The sequence below is a fragment of the Otolemur garnettii genome, unplaced genomic scaffold (genome assembly GCF_000181295.1).
Source record: "Otolemur garnettii isolate 467f Iridium unplaced genomic scaffold, OtoGar3 scaffold00021, whole genome shotgun sequence".
In the NCBI taxonomy this organism is placed as follows: domain Eukaryota; kingdom Metazoa; phylum Chordata; class Mammalia; order Primates; family Galagidae; genus Otolemur; species Otolemur garnettii.
In genome coordinates, this window is record NW_003852416.1 from 2,574,604 (window position 1) to 2,598,849 (window position 24,246).

Below are 24,246 nucleotides of genomic sequence, written 5' to 3' on the forward strand. Positions count from 1 at the left end.
TCATTGTTGTTTGGCGGGTCTGGGCTGGATTCGAACCCGCCACCTTAGGTGTATGTGGCTGGCACCTTAGCCACTTGAGCCACAGATGCCGAGCCACCCATCCTTTTTTATTTTAGCCATTCCAGTGTGTGAGTGGTGGTTTTAATTTGCATTTCCCTGATAATTAGTGAAACGGAACACCTTTTCACACATTTATTTGCTTTCTAGATGTCCTTTTCCATAAAGAGTCTGCTTAATTCTTCTGTATAGTTTTCTTTTGGGCCGTACATCTTTTTAAACATTTTTAAAGGAGTTTTGAAAAATGTATTCTAGATATGATTTTTGAGAAAGAGCCTCAAGCTGTCACTCTGGGTAGAGTGCTGTCGTATCACAGTTCACAGCAACCTCCAACGCCTGGGCTTAAGCGATTCTCTTGCCTCAGCCTCTCAAGTAGCTGGGACTACAGGTGCCCACCACAATGCCCAGCTATTTTTTGGTTGTAGTTGTTGTTGTTTGGCAGACCTGGGCTAGATTCTAGATACAATCTTTGTCACATATAGGCACTGAAAAATCTTAAATATCTTCTCTCACATTGTGAATTGCCTTTCCATTCTCTTAATGGTGTCTTTTAATAAACGAAAGTTCTTTAATTATGCCAAACTTGTCAATTGTTTTCATTATGGGTAAAGTCCTATTTAATTTTTTAAAAGTTTTAATAAATAATATTTATAGTATTTGAATATATATAATTTAACCAAGGTTTAATGAATAACATTTTAATAAAAATAAATCTAATTTATCAATTTCTTTCATTATAGTGCTATTGTTTTTCAAATAAAAACTATTTTCCTACATGAGCATTACCCTTTATTAAATTCATAAACTGTGATAAATAACAATACATTAAAAACAAGGAAAGACAATAGCGCTTTCTATTTAAGACCCCAGGTCAAAAAGAATATTCTACATTTTCCTTCAAAAGCTTTACTGTTGGCTCGGCGCCTGTGGCTCAAGCGGCTAGGGCGCCGGCCACGTACACCTAGGGTGGCGGGTTCGAATCCCCAGCCCGGGCCCGCCAAACAACAATGATGGCTGCAGCCAAAGAATGGCCGGGCATTGTGGTGGGCGCCTGTGGTCCCAGCTGCTTGGGAGGCTGAGGCAGGAGACTCGTTTGAGCCCAGGAGTTGGAGGTTGCTGTGAGCATGATGCCATGGCGCTCTACCCAGGGGGACAGCTTGAGGCTCCGTCTCAAAAAAAAAAAAAAAAAAAAAAGCTTTACTGTTTAACCTTTCACATTTACATCCATAATCCATCTCAACTGATTTTTGTAAGGGCATGTAGGATAGTTTTCAAACAGTGAAATCACTGTGTTAAGCAGCATAAGCATGTTTAATTTAATTGATAATACTATACAAAACGGCTGTACCAACCAATGCTCTTTCTAACAATGTGAGAATTCTCCTTTTGAAACCCAAATACCTGCCTTTATCTCTTATTATCAGACTTCATAAATTTCTTCAACCTAAGGGTTTGCTTTCTGGTACCCTGCTGAGACTTTGTCTGGGATTGCACAAAATCTGTATATTAATTGGAGAAGAGCTGAAATCTATTCAATACTGAGTCTTCCCTTCCAGGAACATGGTTATTTTCTTTCTAAGTCAGATTTTCTTTTGTGTTCTTCAGTAACTCTTTTTTGTCCCCCCTTCTCCATATACATAGTGTCTTTCTGTAAGTTTATGATATTTTAAGGTGACTTCTTCCTATTTTATTTCTGTTGCTAGAAGAAAAATGCATTACCTGTTCATTACACATTCCATGGCATTACATATTCAGACTGGTGATTGCAATGGACAAGAACATTATGACTGGTATGTATTCATCTTGCATGGAAATTACTGAGTTTGCATTTCACCTAACAGTTCTCAACTGATTTTGGCTTATATGATTGCATTCCTATATTGAGTGTAAAAATACATAGGAAAGGTGGGCAGAGAAAAAAAGATATTGAAAGGTACATAATGGTTATTTTCAGAAGGCGAAACTGTAGGTGACACTGACTTTCAATGCTTAGTCTAGTTACTTCTTGGATGGTAATAATTAACTGACAGCAGTCTAATCTCTCTGTTATCCAAATTCGTAAGTATATGACTTAATGATTATTCTTAAAGAATGTTAAGAATTCTCTCAGCTCATGTGTTTTTTAACTTCATGATAAATGTCATTTTGCTTAGTTATGAACAGTATGACGTTATTCTCATGAAATTTAAAGAGATACAGTCATTTCTAAATATAAAGGAACATTTACTACCACAGATCAAAGCCCACCTGTTTTTTGTAAATTTTCAGTTGTTCTTCGAAATGGGCACAGAAATAGGCAACAGTTTCCTTTTCACCTACAAAGAAGTGATACAAAATCTTTTTTCCTTCCCATGTTTAAAACAGGTATCAATGTCTATTCCATCTTTATTCTTTTAAATAATTTACTGACAGTCCAAATGTAACCAAGATTGTTGAAAACCATTTTAAAATGAAATGTTACACCAAAGATCTGGTTTTTTCCCCCAAACAGACATATCTAAAACATATCTGAAGAAAGTATAAACTGTGAAATTATGAGATTATATAATTGTCTACTTCTCCAAAAAGGTTTCATGTGAATTATAATAAAATAAAACTCCCTATAAAACATTTTAAAAAATGAAGTTATATTAAATGCTCACAAATACAAATTGGGTTTTGAGAAACAAATATAATGATTTTTAAAAATCAACTTCAGGCGGCACCTGTGGCTCAAAGGAGTAGGGCGCTGGCCCCATATGCCAGAGGTGGCAGGTTCAAACCCAGCCCTGGCCAAAACTCAAAAAAAAAAAAAATCAACTTCATTCAGTAATCTCATTAAATTTAAATGATTTGGCTATTCCAATACTAAAGCTAAAATACTGGAAGAAATTAAATACTCGATATATATATTTTTTTGAGACAGAGCCTCAAGCTATTGCCCTGGGTAGAGTGCCATGACATCACAGCTCACAGCAACCTCCAACTCCTGGGCTCAAGCAAGTCTTCTGCCTCCGCCTCCCAAGTAGCTGGGACTACAACGCCTGGCCATTTTTTTGTTGTTGCAGTTGTCATTGTTGTTTGGTGAGCCCAGACTGGATTCAAATCCACCAGCTCAGGTGTATGTGGCTGGCGCCTTAGCTGCTTGAGCCACAGGCACCGAGTCTCAATATTTTTAAAAACACAATTTTTATGAAGAAATATTTGAGTAAAGGCATCTTATCGATTTTTGGTAGATTCCGTCTTAAGATACTTCCTGCTTCTACAAACATTGTCTACATTTATTTTTTTCTAAAGTTGAACATTCAACATAGTATTCTTTATTTTTTTATTTTTATTTGATTTTTTTTTTTTTTTTTTTAGATAGAGTCTCACTATGTCGCCCTCTGTAGAGTGCCATGGTGTCACAGCTCACAGCAACCTCACACTCTTGGCTTTAAGTGATTCTCTTGCTTCAGCCTCCCAAGTAGCTGGGACTACAGGGCGTCTGCCACAACACCCAACTATTTTTTTGTTGTAGTTGTCATCGTTTTTAGCAAGCCCAGTCCAGGTCCGAACCCACCAGCCCCAGTATATGTGGCCAGCGCCGCAGCCATGGAGCTACAGGCACCAAGCAAGATAGTATTCTTTATAAAGTAACAGCAATTTATATCTTTGAAATAAGTTGTTTTGCTCTATTGTTAAAGCAATCTTTTATTCTTAAATGACTTAATCAATTATTATTATTATTCCTGTGATCCTTATCACATTTCTCAATACGAACTATTGTTCTGAATGCAGTATCTGGCAAAGCAAATCTAAACTTATCAAGTACCTAATTTAAAAAAAAAAAATCTTCTCTCTGAAATCATCTGCAAACCAAACACCTGACATGCTTACTTTTGTCCAGACGAGGTCTTGGATTATATCGATACCCAACTTGGCTCCAAAAGACAGGAACAGAGCCTCGTGTTTGAACAAATGACAGGGTATGATTATGAACATGAATCAACTGCTCAGTCTCCACATAATTTGCAACATTTCCATTTTTATCCACGCCTCTTCGTTTATAGCGCATTCCTGAAAAAATTTAAAGCAGAAAACAGCAGCATTTAAAAAAAATGTGTTTAGACTAGATTATACTTCCTAATCAAATGCACATCTTCCAGGCTAGCCTTGGGGATCCACTGTGCAACTGCCAAGCAGAACAGTATCAACTTACCCCATATCATAACTGTAGACATCATTGTTTTTAACAACTTGAAGCTAAGACAGTTCCTCTGAACTAAGAGAACAGTTTTCCCAAAGGCAGTAGCACTCAGGAAGGATTTATCACGATGGCACCGGCTGCCGGCCGCGATGCTGGGATTCAGAAGCACACCTCAAGCGATTTTCTTCTCTTCTCTCTGTATAGGTACCTCCTTTTCTCTTTCATTTTGCTAACACTCCCCTTTTGTCCCATCCTCAAAAATTAGCCTCCAATCACTGCCCAGTATTTAGAGTCACCAAGCACTCTGAAGCCATTCATGCTTCCAAACCCAGTATTGTCATTGGTATCACCACATCTGCAGCTTTTCCATTCTCACTGGGACTTGATCTGCATGGTATTACAGCCCTCTACTCACCTGCTCTGTGCCTACTTCGGCGTGAAATGAGAGCCACTAGAAATCGTGGGTGAACATCGTCTACACAGGTGGACTCCTGGGGGGGGGTCTCTGGGCTGCTTTTCTCATCATCAGATGATTCGTTATAATTTACCACCAGTTCTTCAATCTGCACAAAACCTTGGATAATAGGGAGAATCCAAAAGTCCACATCTGGTGTCTGAAAACAACATGAACATACTGTTTCTATCCTGTATAGCACTGCTACTTTCTTAAATCCAAACAGTAGTCCAGCAGCATTTATCAGAAGCAGAAACCTTCCGTCCTTCGACCACATTTTCTGCTTATTGGTGAACACTATGAAAGGAAGGGAAGGAAGGAGGGTCTTTTCTTTGTGATCATTCAAAAACAGCTGACTGAGAGGGAACACAGTGCAGGAGCCGGGGGCAGATTCCAGCGCCATCACTTACTCTCAGAGAGGAAGCACCTCCCTGTGCTCTGCCGTCCTCCTCTCTGCAATAGGAATCACAACTACATCAGGAGGTTGTTGTGAAGATTAAATGGATGGTACATCCAGTGTTTGGCACAATGCCTATCATATACGTGGTAGTAAGTATTGAACAAATGTAGCTAGAATAATAATATCAGGGTATTATTCCTACTGGTATAGAAAAATAAAGCTTAAAGGCTGATTCTCAACTCTGAATTGCATTAAGCCTTTAATAAAATGCAACCAACTCTGATTACTTTGTTATGAAACATGTAAGTCTAGTTTAGAAAAAAAAATACTGCTTCACCAAGCTAAAATCTAAGTGGTAAATGAACTAAAAAAGCATTTTTCCATAAATGTCTTATTTTAAAATGTCAGAGCCAATATAATTAGGAATAGTGATTAAAGATTTCTTCTGTGTCTTTCAGCCTAAGAATATTCAGATTTTTCAACTGACTACATGCACAGACGTAACAGGATAAAAAATGCTCCACAGAGTTGTCTAGATCCCACTTTCTTATCTCCCTACGCGTACCCAGTCTTAGTATCAAGTATTAACTCCAAATGCACATCCTTTTCATCACCACAGACTCCAGTCCTATCTCAGTTTCATTTTTGTCTTATGAAGCCTACAGACAGGATCTCAGGAAAGTTATTAGAGTTGAAAACAGCCAGGTGAAGGGTCTATCTGTATTCATTATTCTTATCACCATTTCCATTTATTTATATTTTTGTTCTAGCTATAAATGCAAAACTCTTGACAGGAGCAGAGAAATGCACATTGACAAATGTCACCTTTACTGTGAGTTGGCAGTTTTAAATGGTAATGGAAAAGCATTCTGACAAAAACTCTGCAAAACCTATTAAAGCTCCATATTGTCAGCATACAGGACAAATACTCATTGCAGATGCCCTTACTTCTCTCCTCTATCACTGTGTTTAGGTGTCAGAGTTTGATCAACATCATAGACAGAGGTGAGAACAATCGCAGGCCTCATTCTCAATAGAGGCAGGATAGGTATGTGGTGGCAGACACAGCTAGGTAAAGTAAAAATCATTTATACTAAAACAGAAAGAAAGCAGCAGCTTTGAAGTTTCTGAAAGATTAAGAAAAAGATAATAAATGACCCTATTCAGTTATGTGCCTGCTTTGTTTAAGTGTCCAAAACAGTAAGTAGCATGCAGCAGGCTTCCATAAATATCTGTTCATTGAATGAATAAACAGTCTTTGAACAGTCAAAATTTTCCAATATATGTGACAGAGCTAAGGAAAAAATACCATCAAACCAGAAGCAACTTCATGCAATAATCTCTTCATATTCAGAGTCTTCCCTGAATCAAAGACTAGCAGCAGCACTGGAATGGCCTTAGAGATTTGCCTACTCCAATTCCCAAGTGAGAAAACAGAGGAAAACAGAACCCACTGGGAATGCTGAAGCCCAAACAAAAACTCTCTCTAAAAGGAACTCTACAGACATTAGTTCCACAATCTGAAATCATTCCTATCCTACAGCAACCACTAAAAAGGCAAGCCTGTGATTAGGCGATGGAATGGTAAACTGCCTTAAAATAATGCCTTGGTTTTCCCTAGCTAAATGATTTCCATTCTATAGGGAAAACATTACAGTGATATTTAAAACTTTATTTTTTTTTGAGACAGAGCCTCAAGCTATCCCCCTGGGCAGAGTGCCGTGGCATCATTCTCACAGCAACCTCCAATTCCTGGGCTCAAGCGAGTCTCCTGTCTCAGCCTCCCAAGTAGCTGGGACTACAGGCGCCTGCCACAACGCCTGGCCATGTTTTGGTTGCAGCCATCATTTGTTGTTTGGCGGGCCTGGGCTGGGGATTTGAACCCGCCACCTTAGGTGTATGTGGCTGGCACCTTAGCCGCTTGAGCCACAGGCACCGAGCCTAAAACTTTATTTTATAAAAGAAAAAAATAGCTGGACAAGGTGGCTCACTCCTGTAGTCCCAGCTCGTCAGGAGGCTGAGCTGGGAAGACCACTTGAGCCCAGGAGTTCACTGCAGAGAGCTATAATCATGCCATGGCAGTCTAGCCTGGGCAATGGATTGAGGCCCTGTCTCTAAAAAAGTAAAGTAAAATACAAACTAGAATATAATAAGATAAATATAATTTATTTTAATACAATTAAAAGACATCTGCTTAACAACTATAAATTTAGGACGTGTTAGAAACAAGTACTCACATCAATCTCAGTAAGATCTTTTATCATATATTTATTCCAAAAAAATCGATCATCAACCTAGAAAAGGAAGAGAAAAAGCAGTTCAGAAATACAGTATTGTAGTTTTCCCATAAAAGTCGGAACAGGCTATCACTTGTTCCAGAGGGTAAACCCTGTTCCCTGGGCTGGGAGTGGTACCTTCTGCCAGAGGGGCCGGCCGGCCCTCTCTCCAGCGCTCTGTCTCTGCACCGAATTAGTCAGGTCATAGGTCAAACTATAATAAAAGGATTCTGAGTCCATGAACATCTTCAGCAATTCCTCAAGTAATCTTCGCTCTAACTTCTCCTTCTCTTTACTTTCCTTAACCTGTAAGAAATCAATCTGCTATTACTCCAGGAATTAAATGTAAAGTATCATATGCTAATACAGGACTTCCAAGGAAAGAAGTGAAAATAATGCCAAGGACATGAGGAAACGGGACTTTAATATAACAAATGGTTTCAAAATAAATTTACTGAGATGCAAATTACTTCTCAATTTAAAACTAATCAAAGATGAATTCAAAGCCCATATCAATTAAATTCTTACTTTCTTTTTATTAGGAGCCGATACATTGGATTTGATATGTGTAAATGTCTTCAGCAGAAACTTTGAGTCATCAGGAGATGGTATAATCTTCTCTGGCTTGTTAATCCCAAAATGATGTTTCTTACAGAGCTAAATAATTAGGAAGAGAAAGATGATTTGTCATTATTAATATCTGCCTGTTAAATGTTCAAGTTGGAGTGTAGCAGTGAATGCTACTACTCGGGCATGTGATTAAAAGTAACTCTCATGAGCTAATAAGATGACCACATCGACAACTAGTGGAAAACACTCTGAGGTTCTGCAGCTTATCAAGGATAAGACACAAAGAATCCTGGGCAGGACATGCCTAGGACTCTGAGGTAGAAAACTCAGGTTTGGATCAGAATGACAAGTTCTTATCTAATGAACTGAAGAAGAAAATGTTCTGGTTGAGGTTATTAATGTTCTGAAAATAACCCTCTAAGAATAAAAATATTGAAAATACACATTTGCTATGCTTCAGGGTCATTACAGTTATCAGTACTAAATATTCATTCATGCTAATAAACTGAGTGTTCTGGTTGAAAAGATGTCTTAAGAGTCTACTCCAGGGGAATCTTAAAAGCTGGACATTTCAACCACTCCCCCTCCCACTAGCTCACTAATGAAATCAGCTTATATATATAATATAACACTTTTGGTCCAGAGATTTAATTAGAAGAAGCAGTAATAGGGGGCTGCAGAAAATGTACAGGCCAAGTGGCAAAGGTGAAGAAGGGGACAGGAACATCGATGTGGCCACGTTAAGAGAGTGTGGAGGTTCCAAAGGGAGTCGAGGGATTTTCAACCTCAAAGCCTAGAAGCAAGAAGAGAGAAAATCAAGTAGGGGAAGTCAATAAAGAATGAGAAACCACGCGTGAGTAGACACCAGTAAAAAAATCACTGGCAACATGAGGAATCAGAACAGATCAACTCAGCTATGGGATCATGATGTAGCTACCACAGAAGATCCCATCTATAAGGAAATTGTAGAAATGGCAAAAATGGATTACAGAGTATGGATTACAAAAATAAAGAAGGGAATCAAAGGAAAAGTGGAAGACCAACAAAAGGAAATGCAAAAGTTGACCTAAGAATTCAAGAAAAGACAACATTTTTAAAGACCTACAGGCTTGGCGCCTATAGCTCAACTGGCTAAGGCGCCAGCCACGTACACCCAAGGTGGCGGGTTCGAATCCCCAGCCCGGGCCCGCCAAACAACAATGACGGCTGCAACCAAAAAATAGCCGGGCGTTGTGGCGGGCACCTGTGGTCCCAGCTACTTGGGAGGCGGAGGCAGGAGACTCGCTTGAGCCCAGGAGCTGGAGGTTGCTGTGAGCTGTAATGCCATGGCACTCTACCCAGGGGGACAGCTTGAGGCTCTGTCTCAAAAAAAAAAAAAGACCTACACAAAATCAGAAAAGATGTAACAGAGCTTAAAAAAATAAAGGTGTCATTCAGGGAGTTTCAAAATGTAGAAGAAAGTTTTCAACAACAGAATAAACCACAGAGAATAAAGAATCTCACAGCTTAAAGACTCCAGAACTTACCCAGTAATTTAAAGAGGCAGAAAAGAAGAGGGTAAAAGCTGAATAATCTCTTAGAGAACTGGACTGCACACAGCACACAAACTTACGGATTATAGGTATTCCTGAAGGAGAAGAAGAGAATCCCAATGGTATGGAGGCTCTAGCTGATGATATCATAACTTCACAAGCATCTCCAAGGATTCAGACATTCACCTGCTAGATGGTCAAATCCAGGGTCAACTCAATTCAAACAGAGCATTTCCTAGACACGTAGTAATTAACCTGGCCAAAGTCAAAATCAAGGAGAAAATTCTCCCAAGCAGCCAGACATAAGCAGCATCTAACCTACCAAGGGAAACCCATCAGGGTGACATCTTACTTGTCAGTGGACACTCTATAAATCAAAAGGGAATGAGCTTCCACCTTCAATCTTCTCAAACAAAACAACTGTTGGCCAAGGATCCTGTATCCTACAGAACTAAGTTTCACATTTGATGGAGAAATCAAATCTTTTATTAACAAGCAAACGTTGAGGAAATTTGCCACTACAAGACAGGAAGTACTCAGACCAGTACTTTACACAGACCAACATAATGGACCAACAGCAAAGTAAAGATAGCCGGAAACTAAAGGACAAAGCTTAGCTTCCACAATGGCCCAAGTGATGAAGCAAGGCAACAGAGCCCCACACAAGTCAAAGAGAAATCCACCCGACATATTAATTCTCTCAATAAACATGAACAGCTTCAATCCCCCACTAAAGAGGCACAGGCTGGCTGATTGAATAAAAAACATAAGCCAAGTACACGATGTCTTCAGGAAAGACATCTAACCTCCAAAGACAAAATAAGACTCAGGTTTGGAAAACTGTTTTTCAGGCAAATGGAAATCAGAAGAAAACAGGAGTCGCAATCCTATTTGTGGATATAATTGGCTTTAAATCAACAAAAGTAAAGGCAGACAAAGATGTACACTATATACTGTTCAAGGGAACAATGCAACAAGACCTTTCAATCCTAAATATTTATGCATCCAACTTCAATGCTCCCAGATTTATAAAATGAACCCTACTAGGTCTGAACAATATAAACTATAACATTATAACAGCCAGAGACTTCAACACCCCACTGACAAAACTGGACAGCTCCTCCAAGCAGACTGAAAGAAATGATGGACTTAAACATGACTCTACAATAAACAGGCTTAACAGATATATAAAGAATACTTCACCCCAATACTACTAAGTATACATTCTTCTCATCAGCTCACCGATCAATCTCTAAAACTGATCATATTCTAGGACACATATCAAACCTCAATACTCAATACATTCTCAAAAGAATAAAAATTAGACCTTGTATCTTTAAGGACCAAAATGGACTAAAAGTAGAACTCAATCCCAACAGAAACCTTCATCTCCATAGACAAGTCATGGAAACTAAACAACCTTTTGCTAAATGACAGCTGGGTCAAGGAGGAAATAAAGAAGGAAATCATTCGATTCCTCAAACAAAACAGCAGAGAAGCTAGGACCTATCAAAACCTGTGAGATACTGCAAAAACAGTCCTAAGGAAAAAAATTATCACATTAAATGCCCACATCCAGAAAACAGAAAGAGGGTAAATCAACAATCTCATGAAATAGCTCAAGGAATTGGAAAAGGAAGAACAATCCAATTCCCAACCTGGCAGAAGAAATAACCAAAATTAGATCAGAACTAAATGAACTACTCAGAAGTTTAATGAACTTCTGAGAACAAAAGAACTACTCAGAGGATTAATGAAACAAAAAGTTGGTTCTTTGAAAACATAAATAAAATCAATAAACCCTTGGCCAGATTAATTAGAAACAGAAAAGCAAAATCTCTAATGAGCTCAATTAGGAATGAAAACAGAGATATAACATACTACAAAAATACAAAAGATCTTCAGCAAATGTTACACAAAACCATGCCCAGAAATTTGAAAATGTGGAAGAAATGGACCAATTCCTAAAATCACACTATCTCCCTAGACTCAACCAGGAAGAAATAGAATTCTTTAACAGACCAATATCAAGCACTGAAATTGTAATAACTCTAGAAAAACCTCCAACAACAACAAAAAGGAAGTCCTGGACCAAATGCTTTCACACCAGAATTTTACCAAAACTTCAAAGGAGAGCTCACACCTATATTGCAGAACCTATTCCAAAACATTGAGAAGGATGGACTCCTCCCCAACTCTATGATGCGAATATCACCCTAAAACCAAAACCAAAACCAACAACAACAACAAAACCTACAGACCAATTTCATTAATCAATATTAACACAAAAATATTCAGCAAAATCTTAGAAAACAGAATTTAGCTACAAATCAAAAAAATAATTTATCACAACCAAGTGGGCTTCATCCCTGGGATACAGGCCGATTCAACCTACACAAATCCATAAATGTAACTCACCACGTAAACACAAGCAGTACCAAGGACCATTAACATCCTCTCAACAGTTGCAGAAAAAGGATGAGAAACTTCACCATCCTTTTTTGATAAGAACACTTAGGAAAACTGGCATAGATAGGACATTTCTTAAATTGATGAAATCATCTATGACAAACTCACAGCCAATATTGTAGTGAATGGAGGAAAAACTGAAAGCATTTCCACTTAGAACTGGAACCAGACGAGGATACCCACTATCACATTAGTCAACATAATATTAGAAGTCCTAGCCAAAACAATTAGACAAAAGAAGAATGTCAAGGGTATCCCAATAGGAACAGAGGAGGTCAAATTATCACTCTTTGCTAATGATATAATCTTGCACTTAGAAATTTCAAGGACTCAACCACAACACTTTGGTTAAGTCATCAAGAAACAGATGCAGCCTTCATACAGGCCAACTGAAGGCAAGCTAAAAATCAAATTGAAGGTATAATACCCTTTACTACGGTAGCATCAAAGACAATGAAGTTCCTTGCAATATACTTACCAAAGGATATGAAGGATCTCTACAGAGAGAACTATGAAACCCGAAGATTTTGAAAAAATAGTTCTATGTTTCATATAGAACTAGAAAAAAACCCGAATAACCAATGCAATTCTACAAACAAGAACAAATCTGGAAGCATCACGTTACTAGACTTCAGGTTATATTATAAGTCTCTAGTGATCAAAACAGCATGGTACTGGTATAAAAACAGAGGCATAGATCTCTGGAATAGAATACAGGACCTAGAGATGAAACAAGCTTCATATCACCATCTGATCTTTGATAAAGCAAACAAAAGCATACACGGGAAAGAATTCCTATTTAAAATTCCTATGTAAAAGACCGACACTGGACCTGCACGTCTCACCACTTATGAATATTAACTCATAATGGATAAAAGATTTTAATCTAGGACATGAAACCTTAAAAACTCTAGAAGACAGGGTGGGAAAAACTCTTAATGATATTCGTCTTGGGAAGAATTTATGAAGAAGATCCAAAGGGCAATTGCAGCAACCATATAAATATATAAACAAGACCTGATCAAGTTAAAAAGTTTCTGCGTAACTAAGGACACAATCAACAAACCAAAGAGACACCTTCAGGGTAAGAGAAGATATTTGCATGGTACAAATCCAACAAAGGGTTGATAACTAGAATTTACAAAGAACTCAAGCAAATCAACAAAAAAAGCAAACAATAAAAACTGGGCAAAAGACATGAGCAGAATCTTTTCTCATGAGAACAGACGAATGGCCATCAAACTCATGAAAAAATGCTCATTGTCTCTATCAGAGGAATGCAAATCAAAACCACTTCGAGATATCACCTAACCCCAGTGAGAATGGCCCACACCACAAGGTCCCAAAGCAAGAGATGCTGGTTGGGTGCAGAGAGAAGGCAACACGCATGTGCTGTTGGTAAGACTGCAAATTACCACAGCCTGTATGGAAAGAAGTATAGAGAGTCCTCAAAGAACTCAAAGTAGCCCTTCCATTGGATCCTGCAATCCCATTACTAGGTATCTACCCAAAAGAAAAAAAGTCATTTTACGGTAAGGACATTTGCACTTGGATGTTTACAGCAGCCCAATTCATAATTGCAAAGAGGTGAAAACAACCCAAATGCCCTTCAACCCATGAATGGATTAATAAACTGTGGCATATGCACATCATGGAATACTATTCAGCCATTACAAAGGTGGAGATTTTGTGTCTTTTGTAACAATGTGGACAGATCTGGAGAACACTCTTCTAAGTAGAGTATGACAGGAATGGAAAAACAAGCATCACATGTGCTCAAATGGAAAGGAGTAAATCAACTATGTGCTTACTTGAGAGAACAACTCAATAAAACTCAAGAAAGTGGTGGGGAGGCTATAGCAAGTTCCCAAAGAGAACAAGGCACAGTGGGTGAGGGACACAACCACAACTTGGACTTTCCTGTCCAAATGCAAACAAGTAACCTAATCATGTGTACCCTCATATTAATCCACATTTTTGTTTTGGGCATTTGTTGGGTAAAGTCCCTCTTATAATTGTGTCCCTCCCTCAAGAGGTGTGCCATACACCGTGACCCCCCATCCTCCCCCCCTCCTCTCCCCGCTCCCTCATTCCCCTCCCCCTAATTAATCATGTATTAATTAAACAGGAAAAAGAAGTCAAGGGTTTTATATATAATTCCATGTGGCTCAACACAAAGCAAATATTCTGAAAAGTACCCAAGAATTCTATTAAACATACACAGACCCATTCCATTTTCTGTCAACAAACTAATCTTACTGCTACACAAAGTGGGAGACTCCTATCAAGAGCTAATAGTTACTAAGCTGTTTTTCATTAGTGTCTTTCTTACAAAATAATTAACAGATGATAAATGAGAACAAAAGCTAATTCAAGTTTTGATTGTTCAAAAAACAAAGAGGCCATCCTTGTTTCATCAAATTTAGAAGTAGAGACAAATACCTGGACCAAATTTTCAGATGCAATGAAATCTCCAGTTGATCTTATGCCTTTCAAAAGGATGGCTATGAAAAACTGACTATGCTCGGCGCCTGTGGCTCAAGCGGCTAAGGCGCCAGCCACGTACACCTAAGGTGGCAGGTTCGAATCCAGCCCAGGCCGCCAAACAACAATGACGGCTACAACCAAAAAATAGCCGGGCGTTGTGGCGGGCGCCTATGGTCCCAGCTACTTGGGAGGCTGCGGCAGGAGACTCACTTGAGCCCAGGAGTTGGAGGTTGCTGTGAGCTGTGATGCCACAGCACTCTACCCAGGGGGAAAGACTGAGGCTCTGTCTAAAAAACAAAAAACAAACAAAAAAACCCCCGACTAAACCCAGCGGTCAACTCTCAGCTCTTGTCTTCACCTCCTCACTCCCTCATCCTCTGATGCACAGCCATTCTTGGCTCCTCCCTATCTTCAACTGGTTCCTTTCCAACCACCTGACTTATTGATGTCCAGGCACCCTGAGGTTCAGTCGTTGGTCCCTTTCTCCATCTGCATTCAGTGACCTCATGCAGTCTCATGATTTCAGATACCAGACACGTGCCAACCCCTTCCTCCCAAATATGTATTTCCAGCCTAGCTCACTCCCCAAACTCCAGCCTCACATAACCCAACATTTCCACTTGGATTTCTGCCAGGCATCTCAAACTCAGTATGTCCAAGAGCAGGACCTCGCCCTCCCTCCGCTGCCCTTGCCTCCCGCTCCCCACTCCCTGTGCTCACTCACTCCACCCATAGTGGCTCCCTGCTCAGGATCCAGGGTGCTTCTGTCCCAGGGCCTCTGTTCTAGTTCTTTTCTTTACCCAAACACCTTCTCTCCAAATATCTTGCCCGGGCACTCCCTCCACTGTGCTCATCTTCCATTTCCATTAATATTTGTTACTTTCTAACGTGCTACGTAATTAATATGATGATGTTTATCACCGTCTCCCCCCTGCCTTTCTAGCCTTTAAGCTCCATAATGGCAGGGATCTCTGTTCCATGGACTAAGATTTCCAGTGCCTGGCATCGGGGGTTTCAATAAATATTTGTAGACCCCCATGCCCCCACATGGGGCACAGAGTGATTCTAAGAAAACCACCACTCTCTTGATTGCATGGACACACCACACACCCACCCTCCTTGGTGTGGCATCACGGGGGCAGCAGAGAAGCGGTGTTTTAGCTCTCTCCCTTGAGTCCCTGCCACTGCTTTGCTTGTGGCACTAAGCAAATGTTGGATAGCAATTTTTATATAGAATTGTTAATTATTTAGTCACACAACACTTTTCTTTTAAAAATATGAAAACATGCCCCAAACCTAGTTATAGATTATTGCGATTTTAATATTCAAAGCCGGATATTATGCAGTTGTCAGACTTAGTTATTCTTTATGAGTATTCAAGCCAGCAAAATTCCCCCAGGAGGACAGCACAGATCTCGCTACCCTAAAGCAACCCTGCCGCAGCGGATGAATCTGCACCTGCACGCCCTCGCTCTCGGGAGGACAAGTCTGTTCTCCTCCTCCAGGATCAGGACCTCGCCCCATCACTGGTCCTCTCTCACCTCTCCCCGCCTCTCTCTTTGTGACAGTCTTTTTCCTAACACCTACTAACATGTTTACTTATGCCAGAATCTTTTAAATTAACTCCTCAATCTTGGAATCCACTGAGCGTCAGAGGGGACAAACCCTGTCAGTCGGTGGAATTGTGAACACTACGGTGAGACTGCAGGAGGTCAAACAGCCAAGGCTCCTCAACAAGCATTATCTCTAAGAACAGGGCCCTGATGACTGCTTCCTTTGCCATCTCCTCTGGTTTCCATGACAACAATCTGAGGGGTTCTACCCCGACCTGTAGCCCAACGTTCTATACGAAAACTGCCATTCAACAATTGCTCTGTCTCTTTGCTGGTATGGTTCTGCCTCCAAATGTGAGGGTGTTTCCAATTGTCTACCCTCAGCTTTCTCCTCATTCTTCCTGCTCTCCCTAGAAAATGTCATCCTCTTTCCTAATTGTTAACCCCACTTGTTCACCTGGAGCTCAAGACCCTTATATAAGACACCTCTGTCTCACTGAGACACACTAGTCCCTCAAACTCAGCATCTCCACAACTGATCACTATCTGCTTCCAAATCTTATTCCTCCCCCCATGGGGTTTCGGGTACTGACAACACCACCCGCGGGATCACTCAGGCAAGATAACTTGGAGTCGTCTTTCATTGTTCCCCCTTTTTAAGTCTCTCCTACCAACCCCAGCCACTCAGGCCCATCACTACTGCATTCATTCAAATGCTTATCTTTTGCCTAGACTAGGGCTTCTCAATGTAAGTGCTCCTAGCATAGCAGCTGGGAGATTCTTTAAGCAGGGTTATCCCACCCAGTGGAGACAATCTAGCAGCCATCCTTCATGATCTGGGGAATTTCACCTGAGCACCAGGCTTCAGGCACTAAGCATGGCTCCAGGCTCCCACCTCCCCTGAAGCCCTTTCAGTCCCCTTTACTGTGTAAGGGCCAAATATCCACCTGCTACTGCCTGCTTCTGGGTCTAGATCCAGAAGTCCCACAGCTTCAGGCGGATCTATTGTTCCATTTATAGTCTTGGAGATGCTTCTTCTAAACCTAGCAATGTCTTCTTTGCTTTCCTATTTTTCTTTTATCTACCATTATCTTAATCTTAGAATAGAGTTGATATAGGCGCATTACTCCTTAACTTCTTTATCCACAACTCCAAAATTCCAGAAAACTCTGAAACCTGAAAGTTTATTTTTTCAAGTTTGTCAAAACTTCTAATCTAATGGCAAAACATGCCCTGAACCGATAGGAGAATACTGACAGTCAGCATTTACTTCCCTTAGTAGGAATTTTCACACAATTCTTTAAGAAATATTAACGTGCTGTTCCGTGGGGTAATGTTCCAGACTCACTGGGAGTACAAAGACTACCTGGAACCACCTTTGGAAAAGGCCCCCAAACCTGAATTCAAAAACAAACATGGCCCCTGGCTGTTCAGAAAAGATCATGGATCTGTAAAATAAAGCGCAAACTCAATGAACTACTTTAACCAGAAGGCCTTCTCTCTCCTAAATTAATTTTTCTAAATAGACATTTAAAATCACTGTAAATGCCAACATTTCCAATGAGTGTTTTAGAATCTTCTATAGTTGCTTTAGTACTCTAGAAAAGAAAGTACCACAGCCCACTATCTCTCTGAAAAGGTTAAATTCAGTCCTGCCAAAAAACAGGGATAGAAAAAATTACTCCTTGGGATCCTTCTCAGTCCTAATACATTTTGTTTAGACAGAGCCCTTGGGATTACAAAACACAGAGCAGATGGCAGGATCACGGTCCCTTTTCCAGAGGCCCAGCCAATTCTGTGCAGTAGGTGCTTAGGCCCCATCACAACTTTGACATAAACAACCCCAAAAAGAAAACCACCAGCACAAGCTCTGTGGCAGCACCTTCATTTATTTATTACTCTTGCAACGTATGTGTCATAATCAAGCTTAAGGTTTAATGTTGCTGCTGGTATTTGAGAAAAGGAAAATGAATGATTTTACTTTAAAAGTTGGTATCTCCAGCCATCTGGAGCTTAAATTTTAAACAGATGTCTGATGGGAAACTACGGAAGATGATGCGGTTATCTATGAAGGCAACGAGATACAGCAAATAAGACAGGCAGACGGAACGTGAGCCTATAAAACTTTAAAGGGTATTTTTTCAAAAGAAAGAACATCTATGTTCTCATTTACCTGAACCCTACAGATTCTTCATGCCCTTGTATAGACCTTTTTTTTTTTTTAAATGGCACACTGTTTTGAAAAGCTGGCAATTCCTCAAACAGTTAAACAGTTACCACATGACTCCACACATATTCCTAGGCATACACCCAAGAGAGATGAAAACAAATGTCCACCAAAACTTTGTATGAGAAATTGTTCACAGTCACAGTATTCATAATAGCAGAAAGGTGGAAAACAACTCAAACGTCCATCAACTGAAGGATGGATAAAATGGAATCCTATTTGACACTAAAAAAATAAAGTACAGACAGATGCTACAACAAGCATGAACCGTGAAAAGTTGTGCTAAGTAAAAGAAATCAGTCGCAAAAGGCCACATATTGTCTGATTCCATTTATAGGCGATGTCTACAAGTGATGAGTTAGGGAGACAGATTAGTGGTTCACTAGAGCTGGGGGAGGTCGGCTTTGCAGAGAAATGAGGAATGACTACTCATGAGAACAGGGTTTGGGGGGAGGTGACAAAAGTGTCCCAGGATGGATTGTGGTGAGGGTCACATGCTTCTGAATATACCAAAAAGTTGCGAGTTATATACTTGACACAGGTGAACAATACGGTATATGAATTACACACCAACAAGTAAGATAGATGCATGAGGTCAAAAGGCAACTGAGGCAGAAAACCAGGCTCGGAAATAAAATTGCTTCTGCTCCAATTGCAGAAGACAGACTAGGCTTCAGCACATCTGAGTACAGTGACCACACTAACAAGCCTGAGGGCTGCTGGAAAGAATAAAAGCAGCCAGTTATTCAAAGTGCTGCACAGATATCCAAAACAGGAAGACGTACAAAGACAAAAAGCAAATTTTGTTTAACAAAGTCTTTTACCTACAAAAGATACGTATGTTCATAAAAAACAGGGGTTAAGTAGAAAAATGCACAATATAAAAACTATTCCGAAAAACTTAACTGCACGCACATAGAATCAGAAACATAGAACTCAAAAATGATTAAGCTTTTAAAAGCTCCTTTTAAGTGGAGTTATAGAGGAACTGAAATACGGATACCAAAATTTAAAATAATATGCTAGAAGAAAAATAAAAATCTGTCATTTTCAACAAAGCTGTTCTTTGCCCTTACTAGTCACTGCTGCAAAGTTCCTTTACCATAAAACAAGACTAAAAGAAATGGTGCAGTGCAAATTTCTAGGATTAGAATTTCTTGAGAGAAAGGTATACCAACCTATTCACTCAGTCAGGATCCAGAAATGCTTTCTCTATAGTTTCTTTTACCCCTAACTAGCAAGTATCTTTATGTATATTCAACTCTTATCATGACCATAACCTTGGGTGCCCTGCTAAGTGGTGTGGTTTATACTGGATAGCCCATAGCTATAAAAATGCTCAACTGTGTCATGTGGGAGAAATCTCATTCTCCCTTCTATTTGAAGATAATCTCTTTGTCTTAAGCTATCTGGAGAGAAAAGGAAAAGTCTGAAGAATAAAGAAATTCTTAAAGCTTTCGTAATATTCACCTTTTTGTTTAAAAACTCCACATAATGTTATTTCCTAAAGTTGGACCCCTCTCCCCATTTATACTATAGCCAGCTACGGGTCTTAAAAACGTTACAGATTAGATTGGTGGCCATGAAGGACATCAGAAAATCTTGGGTTTTGTTGTTTGTCTTTTTGAGACAAAGTCTCATTTTGTCACCCTTGGTAGAGTGCCATGGCATCACAGCTCACAGCAACATCAAACTCTTGGGCTCAAGCAATCCACTTGCCTCAGCCTCCCAGAGTGCTAGGATAACAGATGTGAGCCACTGCACCTGGCCCAGAAAACCTCTTTGAAAAGTCCACTAAGGGTCCCAGACTTCTCTGGATGAGACCTGACATTTCATTTCCCCAGGGCTGGGAGGGCCAATATCTATACAGAGAGGGATTTGATGACTAGCAAGCCAGGCCCCTGCTCTCCAGGAAGTTACCAGAGACCCCGGCTTAACGCCCAAACTGAGCACCAGCCCAACAGATGCTCACCATCGAGGGAAAGGCTGGAGACGGTGAGCCATGTTGATGTTTCAATTAGTCAGCAAAGCCGTCCAAAAGACACCGAGGACAAATTTATTGACTTAAGAAACCAATATACGTTTTCCTAGTCTGGCTGCTCTTCACCAAAATAAAATGCAAACAAAAACTGTAAACATCTACTTCCAATAGGACTATTTGCCACCTAAATTTTTCATCTCTGGATCAGCAACAGTGAATAATATTTTAGCACTAGTACTGAAAAATAAGAAGTACTCTAATCTTTTTTTTTTATTAACCCTGTAACAAATAGTCAATATCAGGGTCCTCTGAAATTAATTTTAATGTTAGTTTCAAATTAGACTTTCAAATTTTCAGTGAAATGTGAAGCATAAAAATAGCTATATTTTTATTTATTTAGTTTTTAAACAATTTAACCCTGTCCTCAAACATCCTCCCCAAGAATTGAGCAGGGAAAAACATGTATTGAGTCGTGGGGGAGTGTGTGCTTTCTTACCTGTTACCTGTTGTTTAGGTGACAGGGAGGCAGCTGAGCACAGAGACATAGGACTGGACTGCCTAAATCCACACCCAGACCCCACCTGTGCCAGTGGTGTAACTTATAACCTTGCCAAGCCTCCTCTGCCTATAACCATGCCCTTCTCATAGGATAGTCCTAGGGACTAAGTATAATGATCCAGGTAACACCTAGGACCTGCCTGGCACATCATGTAATGAACAAAATAGGCTAAGGCTATGTCAGAGGGATGACATCCCCTAAATGTCGAATCCACACACACATAGGAGACAAGGTATAAGTGCTTTCACAAGTTACTTCTACCAGGAGGCAGCACCTGCGGTAAAAACCATTATTTAATAAATTAATGAGATTATTAAAAAAAATCATTATCTGGCCTTAAGTCTCTCTGCTTGTGGTTCTTCCCTGGAAAATGAAAAGATCATACTAGATAGGAGGTTTTCTTTCTTCTAAAAAAACAAATTAGAAGAGCAATATATGCTTTAGAAAATTTTCAAGCAATACAGATAAAAGGCCAGGCACTGTGGCTTACATCTGTAATCCCAGCACTCTGAGAGGCCAAGGCAGGACTGCTTGAGCGTAGGCATTACAGACCAGCCTGGGCAACACAGTGAGACTTCATCACTAACTTAAAAAAAAAAAATTAGCTGGGCTTGGTGGGGCATGCCTGTGTAACAAGTCCCAGCTACACAGAAGGCTGAGGTGTGAGGATTTCTTGAGTCCAGGAGTTCAAAGCTGCAGTGAGCTATGATCACACCACTGCACCCCAGCCTGTCCAACAGAGTAAGACTTTGTCTCAAAAAAAAAATAATAATAATAATAGTTAAATCTCCCCTTCTTGGCTCCCTAGTTTCCACCAAATCAGGAGTTTTCAAACTATACTGTGCAGAGCCCTAGGGCTCCCTGGAAGTAGAAAGTGGCTTCCCAGGAGAGGCCAAATGGACAGGGGCCCAAGGTTCCCCCCAACATCACCTTATCAAAAGCAGCCCTGCTTTTATGTGTCTTATATTCTGAATTTCACAGATTTTTTTTTCTCTTTGAGACAGAGTTTCTGTCATCCTCGGTCGAGTGCCATGGTATCACAGCCCACAGCAACCTCAAACTCTTGGCCTTAAGTGATTCTCTTGCCTCGGTCTCCCAAGCAGATGGGACTATAGGTGTCCGCCATGACGCCCAGCTGTCTTTTTTAGATGGGATCTCGCTCTTGCACAGACTGGGCTCCAAGTCCTGCACTCAGGCAATCCACCCGCCTTGGCCTCCCAGAGTGCTAGGATTGCAGGCCTCCCACTATCCGCAGCCCCGGATTTCACAGATTTTGAAACAAGAGTTCTACTACTAAAATGAAATTTGAAAACTATAGGATTAAATTGTTTTAAAGATACTGCACAGCTTTAAAAATGTATGTTTTTGGCCTATTGCACCAAATCCTCATATTTGCTTTACATTTCTATCAGGCTTCCACAGAATGTCCTTTGATTTCACATTACCTCTAGTTCAAGCTCCTGAGGTTCCATTTCAGAAAGTGATAGCACAGCAATTTTGGTAATTTTGCAGACCTCATGGTCTCCTGGGAGTTTGCCCACCAACGCTTTCTGACGAATTAGAATAAGCCACCACGGAAGATCTGTGAAAGAAACGTCATGTTAGGATCTGGTATTTATAAAGTGCTGCTGTTCTGGCAAGAAGAATAATCTAACAGTAACAAAAAAAGTGTGCATCAGATATAACCTTTTAAAGAGAAATTTAACAATACCTAAAAATACAATAATAGGCACTTACCTTTTAATCTAATAGTTTCACTCTTAAGAACTTACCCTAAAGATATACCTCAAAAACAAAAGTATATACTCAAGCCTATTCACTGTCACAGTTTTTAATTGCAAAATGTTATAAAGAACATAAATGCCCAAACACAGGAGAGAGGTTAAACCATGGCAACAGAGTACCATAAAAAAGAATCAGAACAGTTCTATGAACTAATAAGGAGTGATTTCTGAATGTATTCGGTGGGTAAATTATTAATATCCTTTGGTATCTATAGGGGGTGGGTTTCAGGATCCTCCAGATATCAAAATCTATATACCAAAAGTGATTCCTAAATGCATTCAGTGGGTAAATTATTAAAATATTAATATCCTGGCTTGGCGCCTGTGGCTTAAGAGGCTAAGGCGCCAGCCACATACACCTAAGGTGGCGGGTTCGAATTCCCAGCCTGGGCCCGCCAAACAACAATGATGGCTGCAACAAAAAAATGGCCAGGCGTTGTGGTAGGTGCCTGTAGTCCCAGCTACTTGGGAGGCTGAGGCAGGAGACTCATTTGAGCCCAGGAGTTGGAGGTTGCTGTGAGCGTGATGCCATGGCACTCTACCCAGGGGGATAGCTTGAGGCTCTGTCTCAAAAAAAAAAAAAAAAAAAAAATTAATATCCTTTGGTATCTATGGGGGGTGGGTTCCAGGACCCTCCAGATACCAAAATCTACAGATGCTCACATCCCTAATATAATAAAAGGGTGTAGTATTTGCACATAACCTATATACTTTGTATCACATCTAGATTGCTTATAATACCTACTACAATGTAAATGCTATATAAAAAGTTGTCATACTGTTATTATTTTAGGAATAATGACAAGGAGAAAAGTCTATAAATGTTCAGTACAGATGCAGCCATCAATTTTTCTTTTTTAATATTTGATCCATGGTTGGTTAAATCCATAGACCCCATGGACACACAGGCTGACTATATGTAATAAGGCAATATGTAATAATACAATAATATAATAAAATATATTACTAAATCAAAGCACAAAAGAATATCTAGAGTGTGCTACCTTTCATGTAGGAAAGAAAAAATGAGGAGATTATGGCGAGAGAGAGAAACATGCATCACACAATGACGTTTTGGTCACTGACAGATGGGATAGCCAAAAGTGGCCCCACAGGATTGTAATGGAGCTTAAAAGTTCCTGTTGCCTAGTGTCATCACAAACACAACAGCCCATGCGTTACTCACAGGGCCGTGGTGATGCTGGTATAAACAAACGTGTTGTGCCGCCAATCTTACAAAGCTTTAGCCCATACAATTATGCACAGTACGAAGTACTTGGTAATAATACGTGACTATGTTACTGGTATAGTAAACTATGCTTTTTATTGTTATTGTAGAGTTTACTCCTACTTATAAAAAAAATTAAAATTAACTGTAGGACAGCCTCAGACATGCCCCTCAAGAGGTATTCCAGAAGACAACATGCTACCACAGGAGATGACAGTTCCATGCATGTTACTGCCCCTAAGGCCTTCCAGTGGGGCAGGATGTGGAGGTGGAAGACAGCGACAATGTGCTTACGTTTTAAGCTAAGTGTTATCACAAAAGTCAAAAAGTTAAAGTTGGCTCGGTGCCTATAGCTCAACCGGCTAAGGCGCCAGCCACGTACACCTAAGGTGGCGGGTTCGAATCCCCAGCCCGGATCCGCCAAACAACAATGATGGCTGCAACCAAAAAATAGCCGGGCGTTGTGGCGGGCGCCTGTGGTCCCAGCTACTTGGGAGGCAG

General features: G+C 40.1%; 1 protein-coding gene across 4 annotated transcripts in view; it reads right to left on the reverse strand.

Moving 5' to 3' along the window:
- Positions 1-24,246, reverse strand: part of INPP5F (inositol polyphosphate-5-phosphatase F) — a 100,696-nt gene that overhangs the window by 25,979 nt on the left and 50,471 nt on the right. For 3 of the 4 annotated variants that reach the window (XM_012803675.2, XM_023511632.1, XM_023511633.1), the window contains 7 exons: positions 22,179-22,315; positions 7,884-8,012; positions 7,494-7,661; positions 7,317-7,373; positions 4,641-4,839; positions 3,916-4,095; positions 2,305-2,372 (listed from right to left, as the gene is read on the reverse strand). In XM_012803675.2, the coding sequence (XP_012659129.1) occupies positions 2,305-2,372; positions 3,916-4,095; positions 4,641-4,839; positions 7,317-7,373; positions 7,494-7,661; positions 7,884-8,012; positions 22,179-22,315 (938 nt within the window). The remainder of the gene's footprint in view (positions 1-2,304; positions 2,373-3,915; positions 4,096-4,640; positions 4,840-7,316; positions 7,374-7,493; positions 7,662-7,883; positions 8,013-22,178; positions 22,316-24,246) is intronic. The other variant, XM_023511635.1, reaches the window with a different exon arrangement.